Consider the following 11,852-nt stretch of genomic DNA (forward strand, 5'->3'; position numbering starts at 1 on the left):
TTCGGTGGGACAGTAACATGTTTAGAACTTATCATAATTATTAAATTTAGAGTGCTTAAAAAATATTTATTAATTTATACATATATGTATATATATATATATATATATATACCGTATTGGTCCGAACATAAGACGGCCCTGATTATAAGACGACCCCCTCTGTTTCAAGAGTCAAGTTTGAAAAAAGACTTTTTGAACATCGAATTATTTTCTATACAGAAAATAATTACAGTTCATCTGAAACAAATGATTATAACAATATATTTGAGAGAAAAAGCATGTTATTTTCCCTTATTCAAATCTTAATATGTGAACATTTAAATATGTAAACTAAAGTGCAATCACATTCGTAAATGAATGGCTTCTGGTTTTTGAAATGTAAAAAAAAACAGTCTATTGTGATAAAACAACGAAATTGCAACAACTGCATTAACCATCAAAGTGAAGTCCAACTGTAACTAGTCTTGAAACAAATCTGAATAAGGAAAAACATTGCAATAAAAGAATGCAAACTGGTTAAACTAGTAGCTGAGATCTGTCATGACAGAACATCGCTTCAATGATATCTGGCCCCATCTAGCATCGTGAATGGGTATAATGTCTAGACCGTCTAGATTCTAGAATATAAAATGACCCCCTCTTTTTCAATCTTATTTCAATGCAAAAAACACCGTCTTATATTCGGGCCTATACGGTATATAATATAAATACCGTGTTTTTCGGACTATATGTCGCACCTGAGTATAAGTCGTACCAGCCATAAAATGCCCAACAAAGAGGAAAAAAAACATATGAGTCGCGCCAGAGTATAAGTCACATTTTGTGGGGAAATTTACTTGATAAAATCCAACACATAGAACAGAAATTTCATATTGAAAGTCAATTAAAAATAAAAATACAATCGAGAACAACATACTGGATAAGTGTACAGTATGATAATTAGGGTTGTCCCGATCCGATATTTGGATCGGATCGACCGCCGATATGTGCAAAAAAATGCGCATCGTATCGGATCAGCTGACACAGAAAAATTCCGATCCAGACTCCCGATCCAGTTTTTTTTTGTGTGTTTTTTTTTTTTTTTTTGATAATCCGGTCTGGGTTTTCCAGCGCATCGATTTACATAATCCATTCCAGTTTTTGCTTTGGTTTCCCTAAAATCCAGTCTGCATTTTATGGCACACCTTCATTTTTTTAAAGCCTTGGTACAGTTGTTCAAGAGCAGAGAACTGATGCGGAGTTAATAGTTTATTTTCCGTGGAGGTTGTTTGTGCGTTTTGCTTTTTTAAGACAGTTTACAATATTATTTGCACGTTTTACTGACTGAATATGCCATTTCTGTTTGTTATTTATAATGTTTTGTGTTTATCACTGAATAAACAGGTCAGTTTCTTGTTACCAACCATTGTGTTATTCAAATTCACCTAATTCAGGTGGCTAGTTGTTATCAAGAGTACTAAAACCCTTTTCAACATGAGTCTGACAACTAAGTAAGTAGGCTAAATAACTTTAAACTTTAATACATGCTCGGATAGGCCGGTATCGGTATCGGCCAGTATCGGTATCGGATCGGAAGTGCAAAACAATATCGGATCGGAAGTGCAAAAACCTGGATCGGGACATCCCTAATGATAATGTTACATGATGCATGAACAACGAAATGCGAACGTGGCCGGTATGTTAACGTAACATAGCTATTAAGAGTTATTCAGACAACTATAGCATAAAGAACATGCTAAAAGTTTACCAAATCATCAGCGTCACTCCAAAACACCAAAATAACATGCGAAATGATATAATAATGTGTTAATAATTTCACACCTAAGTCGCTCCAGAGTAAGTCGCACCATCAGCCAAACTATGAAAAAAACTGCAACTTATAGTCCGAAAAATACGATAATATACATACAAGTTTTTTAAAATATATTTTGGGGGGGGGGGGAAGTGAAAAAAAACATATATATATCCCTTTCCAATGCTTAATCCGAATATAATAATAAATACGTTGAACACATTTTTTTTGTTTTTATTTGGAGGGGGGTTGGGCGCTACGTCGCGGTTTTTCACTTATCGCGGCGGGTTCTGATCCCTATTAACGGTGAGAAACAAGGGATCACTATTTATATAAAAAGAGTGATGGGCAACTGAGTATGTGCTGACAACTTTCTTCCGTTCCACATTTAATGCTTAGGGTCTGCCTGTATTTTAGGCTTCAATGGCAGAGAACAACATACCTCTATACACAACCGCTTCCATTGGAAGTCCCACCCTCAACTCCTTGGCGAACGCCATCCGTGAAGAGATGAATGGAGCATTGGACCATGGAAACAGCAATGGCAGTGACAGCAGCCCAGGACGGTCACCGCTGCCAGCTATGTGAGTGGCATACATACATATAATATCTTTCTAACTGTCTCAGGAAAAGATTTTGTTGGAAATATAAAAAAGGATTATATATTCCATCCCATACCTGTTTTGAAAGTTTGAATAAAAACTGCCTCTCACATTCATAAGCTTATAAAAAAGGAAGCAATGTGTAAGAGATCAGGAAATGGAGGCATGATCCTGTAATGTGGGTGGGGTCAAAGCATATTTTATGGCTGGCCTCCCAGTAGAAAAGGAAACACCACCTTTGCTACGTTTCTGTCTGTGGATCGGCAATGCAAAGAAAAGGCTAAACTACTGTTATTTTAACCAACCGTTTACAAACTATTATTTTTATGTCTAACAAAATTCAGAATTGTGTATACACTTTCCAAATTACCGAGCGCAAATTGGGTTAACTGTTGGCTCAGACATGGAGAAACATGAGCTCAAACATATTAAACAGTGCGGAGGAGCTCCCCAAAGAAAAACAGCACGAAAGCAAAATTAGTCTGGAGGACATCATTCAAAGTTCTTGTGTTGGAAAGTTGTGGTTGGCATGCAAACCACAGTTCCCTATTCACTTGTTGAGTAGGAGTGTCTGCTAAGTTGTTTGAAGCTTAAAATAATACAGCGCGATGCATGCTTTCCAGATGTGAGGGCAGACCACTCGTGTGCTCGGCGGGAAGACTCCCCGAAATTGTGCCTGCAAACAAAAAACGGTGTAGCAACAAAGCTCATGGCCAGCCAGAGGAAAATGCCATCCCTTATCATTGGGAACATACTGTAGCTGTGAGCATGGCTGTGGAACAGGAAAGACAGAGACAGGATGGGTGTGCTGGCCTAAAGGCAGCCTGCTTCTCCATTCTGCCCCTCTGCGTCTAGCTTTAGGCTCATCACTCTCAGTCTTTTTTCCATAATTAAGTATATATGCTTTGTGCCAGGACAAAACTAGTTTAATCAATTTTTCTTGAGATTTTTGTTGGGTCTACTTGGTTTGGCATCATACAGCATCTGTGGTGCTTTGTTAGTTTGATGCTCATTCTGAACAAACAAATAATCTTTTTGGGAATAATCTTTAAATACCTGCAACTGGAAGCAATTATCAGACAATCCCAAAATTTGAAAAACAAGGTCCTAATGAAACCTTTTTTTCAAATTTGTAAAAAGAAAAGTCAAAATGAATATGTGTAATTAGCGCTCTAATATCTATAGCCCTTGCTAAATCCTGTTTTTTTTTTCTCATGGAACTTGCAGATGCATGTATTGACTTGCATGCATCATTTCCCCCCCCAAAAATGTCAAAATTCTGAATTAGCCTCAAAATCATGAAATTTTTGGTGTATCAAATGTGATACATTTGGCAATAAAGGGTTGCATTTTGAAGACTAAGACCCATTGTAACCACCTCTTTTTCCTCCTGATGCATTTTGAATGGCTTTACACTATAAGGCAGTGGGGATTTAATCATTTTAAACTTAACTGTATATGGGGGACATACTGTATGTGGATGGGTTTGTGTGTACCGTAATTTTCGCACTATATGGCGCACCTGACTATAAGCCGCCACCCACCAAATTTGACATGAAAACAGCATTTGTTCATAGATAAACCGCTGCTGTCCCCACTGTATTTTGAGATATTTACACGAAAAGATATTAACCGGTAACACTTAGTTTGATAGCGGCATTATACGACTGTCATAAAACCAAATGAACCACCATGAAGCTTTGAACCAATTGGCTGCAAAGCTTCATTGCTTCAAGAAGCTTCATTTGGCCACCACTGCCCCCTTAGGGGTGAGAGTCAACCTCTGATATCAACACTGTTGTTGTCCAGCATGCCTCCTAGCATGCATTGCAGCTCTACAGATGTAAATAACAATCCAAATTCATGTTCTGTGCTAATTATTTCTTCAGTTACTGTTCCAGTTGTTTCATTAATTGCTAATGGTATTTTGTAACACTTTGACAGTGGTGCCTTAAGACTGTCATTGGACGATCATAATTCTTATATGACGCTGTCATGAGCATTAATAAATGCTTATAACAGATGTCATTTATTGTTGTCCGGAAAATTATTTCATTTTTGAATGGATTTAACAGATCCAAGATGGAGATAAATGGAGTTAGTGACATAATTTCCCGGATTACACTTAATGACATCTGTCATAAGCATTCAGTAATGTCCATAATAGTGTCATGTCATAATTATGACGGTCTTATGACGCCGCTGTCAAATAAAGTGTTACATATTAACCCAAAAAATATACAAATAAGCCGCACTGGACTATAAACCGCATGATTCAAAATGAAGGGAAAAAGTAGCGGCTTACAGTCTGAAAATTACAATATTTTTTTTATTACTTATGGAAGAGGATTGATGGCAAAAATGGAAACAAGGACAGCAAAACTTCCTTGGCAGAGGCAATATATGTTCATGTTTCATGGCTTCTTGCTATATTTTGCTTAATATGTAAAAATCAAGCAATAAAATATAACCGGAGCATGTTCCTTAACTAGCCAAATGAGCATCAGGTATCCAGAGAAGGCTAATTACAAGCAAAGTGTTGAATCAGCATGCTGTTCAATAGCCTAGTAATAACAATTTCATGTCTGCCTCGCAGCCATAGGCTCAGGCCTGGGGCAAAAGCACTTGTGGGGTTACTTTGATGTGAAAATGATAGAAAAGCTGACTTTACTTTTTACACATTTTTTTTCTACATCATTTACAACAAAATATGTCACCTCATTAGAATACAGTAGGATTGTCTAAGTGCGAATGGATCAAATGTAGGCTTTGGTAATGAAGCATGTGCTAGTTGGTCCCTTGTCAGTCTGGTTAAATGAGCCCGGTGCTCGTAAGTGACGCCGCTCTGCCTCCGCAAGAGCAGCTCGGCACCACAGGTTAGCGCGCGCGCAGCGAGTTCCCCGCAGCTGCTGCTAATGTTTTTTTTCTGCTTTCTGCCACAGCTCACCGTCTCCCCTCGCGCTTTCTTCCTGCTCTGTTTGTGTAATGAGAAATTTGGCACATCTCATCTCCTTAGTGGCTCTTTTGCCCAGACTGCGAGCTGGAGGGGGGGTGCTCTTGTTTTTGCCTTGTTTACAAGTGACAGTGTTATTATTCTCATAAGGCCTGTGCTTCTTATCACAGAGTTTTACCGGGCACACAGCTGCTTTCTTTGCACGCCTTCCCTGCCAGCACTTTTCTTCCTTTATTGACACTTGCTTGAAAATATGCATTAATTGTGGAGTTTAAAGCACACGCAGTGGTGTCTGAAAGCTGTGTTTGCTTGAAGTTGATTAATGATAGAAGCCGGCTCGGGGTCATCCTCTGGAGACCCGTCTCGCAGGTTGTGCATGTTAACGAGCAGGAAGGAGGAACACACAGCGCAGCGCTGATGCGCCGCCACCGGAAGGCTGACAACAGCAGCCCACTCACTCCGCAGAGTCCATTCTCTCCCATTCCCGTCTCATGTGGTTAATCTTCCTCATTTATCAATTCTAAGTGAATACCTTGTTCTCGGCTCCTTTGCATGGAGCTGTGCCCACTTTGGAGCAGCTCAAAAGAAAGCTGGAATTATCATAGGTTCTAGTGGGGTCCCCAATGATGCCAGACATTTGTTTTTGTTCCCTTCTTTCTAGTCCCTGTGAAAGGTTACGATAAAAAGCATATTTACATTTCCCAACCTCTCTGCTGTTCCAGGCATCACATCAGCGTCAAAGAGGAACCACTGGACCCTGAGGACCACGACGGACCTCTCTCCTTGGTCACGACTGTCAATCACAGTCCCGATTTTGACCATCACAGAGATTACGATGACGACCAGGTCCATGACGACATGCTGTGAAGGCAGCGTCATCCGGGAGACACGCAATGAACAACAGTGTCAGATGCTGGCTAATGTTGCCAAGTGTATTTTTAGTGCCATAACAACACATTGCAACACAAAACATCCCACAAGTGGGTTTTTATTCCTCCCCGTTCACATTCAACTTTTGAGTGAAGTCAAAGCAACTTTTGATTTCTACTTTGTGTCGGATGGATTCGTTGGTACGTAGCTCGCCTCACAGATGAGAGACCAAAAGGGGACAGAGAGACCCTTGCTATGCAGCCAGGATTGCGGACTGTGATGGGGTTACATCAGCACCCCTGCCCCCCACAGGCTGTATGCCCTCTCCCCACATTTTGCCCGTCTGAGGACACACATATTGACAGAGACCAAGTGACTGACATGTCATTTAGAGGGATGTGCTTTCACTGCCTTCAACACTTTGCATCACAATGAGTCCATCTACTGTGAGAGGGGTGGGTTTTTTTTTTTGTGGTTGCTTTTTTCAGTTGGGGGACTGTTATAGAGTATCAAGACAATGTCTTTCCATCAGTCTGTTCTGTTACTGATGTTGTCTTTTTTATTATTAGGTTGTTGTTTTTTTTGTTTTGTTTTCTCTAAACTCATCAGACCTCATGTCCGTGCTGTGGAGATTGCGTATGTTCTGCACTTGATGATGAATGTTTATGATTTCCTCTAATGTTGTCTTTTAAGAAAAAAACATACATGAAGCAGAATGTTTGACACAGTGTATCATTTTTTTCCTGTCATTTATTCTGAAAAAAAACAAACAAAAAAAACATGTAGCCTGACTATTCACCACCTCAACACCCGTTTCACTACCCCCTTCATGAAATCCACCGGCAATGCAGGAATCCTATGATGAAGGCTCTCTCCACGCATCAGTGAAGCTTAATTTAAGATGCGAGTGAATGACAGAGAAATTATACAGGTTATGATTTACCCTTGTGACATTACACTTTAAAACAGCCTCTCGCGGCCGAGCACGTTGAGCTGCAACACAATTTCTGATCACTTGCAAGCGCCGAGTAATTCAGTGAGGAAAAATGAAAATGTCAGGTGTAAGCCAGCAAGATAATAATTTAGACAAATTCCTGAACATGACTGCCATTGTTGATCAGATGTGTGGATTTCTCCACTCTGTAATTTCATGTAGTCAGAGTTCAAGATAAACTTGAATTGTCTGGGTATTGTTGAGTATCATGCGCTTGACTGGTTTGACCTGATCGTTCATTTTACAGTAACTGAAATGCTCGTTTTCTTTCATGAAGGGAACTTATCCAAGACTTTAGAATAAACATTGCCCATTCCAGATTTGGACAACCATGAGTAGGGTCTGCAAACATAATACAGCTCCAGTCTCATCAACGTGTTGACATAACTAATAAAATCCACTATAGATAGGCCATGAATTCCAATTACTTTCAGTTGTTTGTTATTTATTATTGGCGTAATTTAGCTGTTTTGGCTTTTTGAACCTTTGATTGCTCAAAAAAAAAAAAAAAAAAAAAATACCGCTACCAAAGAGCTACAGATACTACAGGGTGGGGCAGAGCAACTTGCTTATTTTAATTTGGCGCCCTGAAGAGATGGTTGCTCTGAGGATGGTAGGGATGGACTTAATTGAGAGAGTGGGGGTTAAAGTTTGTTCTTTAATGTGCGTTATGTATTTTGTGTTCATTTTTCAGGAACCCCAGTGAGCATCATGGAGTGAACGAAGTTGGAACGCGCTTTCGCTGTTGAAGCATTTTTTTCAAGCGGTCGCACAATCATCGCAACGCGCATTCCGTAGACATTTCAATATCGCCCCCCCTTCCACACCCATCTGGTTAAGTGTTGTCAGGAAACATTCATTGATCATGTTGACATAACGGTCAGATGTCACTGATACTGCCTATTTGTTTTCTTCTTCAAAAAAGAAAAAAAAAAAAAACATGGTCCAATTATGCCAATTCGCGATAGTGCACACCAAACAGTTACACGTAGATGACGTTGACGAAGTTCTCTGCGGTTTTCGGGACTCCAGTAGCGCATGTTTTGCTTATTTACAGATCCCGAAAGATGGAAGTGAACCTCAGCACTGAAGAAAATAAGTGTGTCTTCAGGCAAGCCCAAAAGCGCTTCACATGCATTTTCACAAGCAATAAAATCGTGTGGATTATGTTCCTGCACCATAGCTAACTTGTAGGGATGAAATTTCAATTCTTCATGGAGGTTTCGTCTCACAGAACGAGCAGACAACCCAAGAGCAGATGCGTGCTTGCAGGCAGACTGTCGGGGAGATCTCAAAACATTGTTTCACTACGTCAATGTTTTGGGGTGACCTTGCTGTTCGTGGGAAGCCAGGTTTCTTTTTCTTTACATCACCCATTTCACTGAAGTTGTTTACCCATGAAATAATCAACTGCTGGCCAGGAACACGACTACAGGGGTCAATATTGAAATGTCTACGGAATGCACGTTGGGTTTTGACGATTGGGCGACCGCTTGAAAAAAAAAAAAAATGCCTCAACAGTGAAAGCGTGTTCCAACTTCGTCCACACCATGATGGTCAATGGGGTTCCTAAAAAATAAACACAAAATTAATAACACACGTTAAGAACCAAACTTTAAGCTCCACCCTCTCAAATAAGTCCATGCTTATCATCCTGAGAGCAACCATCACTTCAGAGCGCCAAATTTAAATAAGCAAGTTGCTCTGCCCCGCCCTGTACAAAGTCTAAAGGCATGTGACAAGCTCATCAGGCCAAATATGGCTCCTCCTGTTTTGTCTCCCATCGATTTCTCAGATGCAATCGAGCCGGGAGATGGAATAAATGGAACAGCTCCTCGCAATGGTGTCAGTCAAACCCAAAGGAGGCGACACAAAAAGGGCAACTGCAGTGACCAAAAAGTTAAAGGGAGGCTATGACCATCCATTCCAACCAAATTAAGGAAATTTCTTGTCTTTGTAAGCGAGCAGAGAGAGCTCAGTCTATTCATGGGTAAAAAATATTGTAGGGAATTGAGAGGAATATAAAAGTAGCTTTGTCGATACCAATGTGAAATGGGTTCTTTAATTCAATTGGACCATACAATGATCCTATGTTTCGTTCTTGTATCCATGTCCATCATTTTTGAATGATTGTATGCCTGTTTAAAGATGTTTTTATGTCTTGACTGGGTTCCAATGTACCCTAACATTGACAAGACTTTATGATTGTTTTAAGTTTCTGTATTACTTTTTATATTAAAAAAAGCACTCCTATCAACAAATAAGCTGGGTACAAGGTACTTTGTGGCAGTTACTGTTATTGATTGCTACATGTAATGCTCATTAGCCAAACAAAGCAAAAGGCCAATTTGTGTGTTCCAAACAAGAGTGTCTGTGAGAAGATTAGTCGCAGTCCTAGTAGGATCGTGAGAACAGGGTCCGACTTGCCCACAAACCTCCAGTCTCTGCCAAGTTTGTTTGCTATTGAAAAAGGGAATGACAGCACTGGACAGCTAGCATGTGTAGTTTGACATTTCAAAACATGTCAGCATGAGAAAACTTGTACATCAAATCAACAAGAAATGATTCATTGAAATCAAACTTTAATTCCGTTGTTCACTTGTCTTGCATGTGTAGTCTGATAATGTGGAAACGAGATGGCAAAAGTCTTTCAAAAAATGTATGTTGTCAATGTTCCATTTTACATTTATGGACACAAAGCACTCAGCAACGTGTGTTATGAACCAGATTTCATGGTTCACAAATTAAGTTTTGATAAAGTACAGAATCCATCTTTTGTCTCACTTTCACTCAAAAAAAAAAACATTTTTGTCATTGTATTAACCCGTAAGGAAAAACTTCTGTATGTTGGGATTCAAAACTGTGCTGCACATGCATTTAACTTAGTAAAAAAAAAAAAACAGCAACAAAAAAAATCTTCCTGGCAGATGTGGAGAGCAGGTGGCTGGCAGTGAGGGATACAACCCCCAATTTTGGATTTTCAACTGTAACATAGGAACAGACTTTTCTCTGCTAACATTGACTTAAGATTTTTGTACAGACTTTTTCCCTTTTTCGTGTTTTTGATACTTCCTTGAAATGGTTCAACCACTGCCTTCTGTGGCCATGTGAAACTTTACTGCTCAAGAAAAAGCCACACAGATTTACTTCCTCTTTAAGATGAAGATGTGTTGCATGTCAAAATCCTGGCTCACAGAGAAGGACCTTAATGGTTGAAGTGGTCCGTAATAATATTAGGGTGTATCAAACTAATGATATTTTATATGGAGTTAATAGGAAAAAGACAAATATGCAGTGCCAAGATGTAAAAGATGTAAAGACTATTGTTAAATACTGTCTTCTTTGTTTTATTTTTAAAGGAAAATTATCAGTCATGCATCAAACAGTTGCCCTCCTCATCCTTTAGGTATTTTTTTCTTCACTTAAGGTTTCATTTTAATTGGACTAGGATATAAGTTTAGAGACTCTGCTTCTCTTTTTGTGTCACACTGAGCTAAAAAGCCATTTTTCCACCGTCAACCATTCAACTCATTTTAATTGCATTGGATTTCAACCTCTCTTACCATGCACTTTTATGCAGATGGTGGGTTGGGGGAGCTCCAGCCTGACAGCTCAGAGAGAACATTTCTTATATTTATTAGAAGATAAACTATGTAGTTTCTTTTACTTTTTTTATAGAGTAATATTTTTGCTCCTCTCTTCCATGAGTCATACCACCTCATCATTCCTTGTCTTAACTGATGCAGACCACTCTGTTGTAGTCAGTGCCAACTACTGACATGAGCATTCTAAACATGCAATAAAATGCTGGTTGTTAAATTTGTTTCTTTCTGCTGTATCCTTTCTTGATCAAACTTTTCAGCTTATGACCTCAATTACAATTTGTTTTTCCCAGTAGTACTGTCCAGTACTGGTAATAAAATGTGAGGGGTTAACACACAAAAAAGAAAAGTTGAGAAGTCCAATTTTTTTATTTAAAATGGTACACACCCAAATAGGAATAATATTGAATATTCTTTGTAGTGTAATTTGGTTGAGAGACTTATAAGCTAATTTTATGGGCAAATACAACCTAAAAAGCCTTTGTTAACAGTATTTTTAAGAAACTGGCAACGAATGTCCCTTTTTGAAGAGCTACAGTGGTATGAAAAAGTATCTGGACCTTTTGGAATTCCTCCCATTTCTGCATAAAATGACCATCAAATGTGATCTGATCTTTGTCAAAATCACACAGATAAAAAACAGTGTCTGCTTTAACGAAAACCACCCAGACATTTATAGGCTTTTATATTTTAATGAGGATAGTATGCAAACAATGACAGAAGGGGGAAAAATAAGTAAGTGCACCATCACATTTAATATTTTCTGCCCCCCACACCCCCTTTGGCAGCAATAACTTCAACTAGACGCTTCCTGTAGCTGCAGATCAGTCTGGCACATCGATCAGGACTCATCTTTGCTCATTCTTCTCTACAAAACTGCTGTAGTTCAGCCAGATTCCTGGGATGTCTGGCCTGAATCGCTGTCTATAGGTCATGCCACAGCATCTCAATGGGGTTCAAGTCTGGACTTTGACTTGACCACTCCAGAACGATTTACTTCTGTGTTTTGGATCATTGTCTAGTTGCTGCATCCATCCTC

General features: G+C 39.3%; 1 protein-coding gene across 11 annotated transcripts in view; it reads left to right on the forward strand.

The window, feature by feature from the left end:
* foxp1b (forkhead box P1b) overlaps positions 1–11,242 on the forward strand; it is a 251,941-nt gene extending 240,699 nt beyond the window's left edge. For 5 of the 11 annotated variants that reach the window (XM_057845258.1, XM_057845259.1, XM_057845263.1 and 2 more), the window contains 2 exons: positions 2,210–2,376; positions 6,070–11,242. In XM_057845258.1, coding sequence (XP_057701241.1) covers positions 2,210–2,376; positions 6,070–6,214 — 312 coding nt within the window. In that variant the 3' untranslated portion in view covers positions 6,215–11,242. The remainder of the gene's footprint in view (positions 1–2,209; positions 2,377–6,069) is intronic. The other 6 variants (XM_057845257.1, XM_057845265.1, XM_057845260.1 and 3 more) reach the window with 4 other exon arrangements.
* Positions 11,243–11,852: the final 610 nt, after the last annotated feature.

This window comes from Corythoichthys intestinalis, chromosome 9, assembly GCF_030265065.1.
Source record: "Corythoichthys intestinalis isolate RoL2023-P3 chromosome 9, ASM3026506v1, whole genome shotgun sequence".
NCBI classification, from domain to species: Eukaryota; Metazoa; Chordata; class Actinopteri; order Syngnathiformes; family Syngnathidae; genus Corythoichthys; species Corythoichthys intestinalis.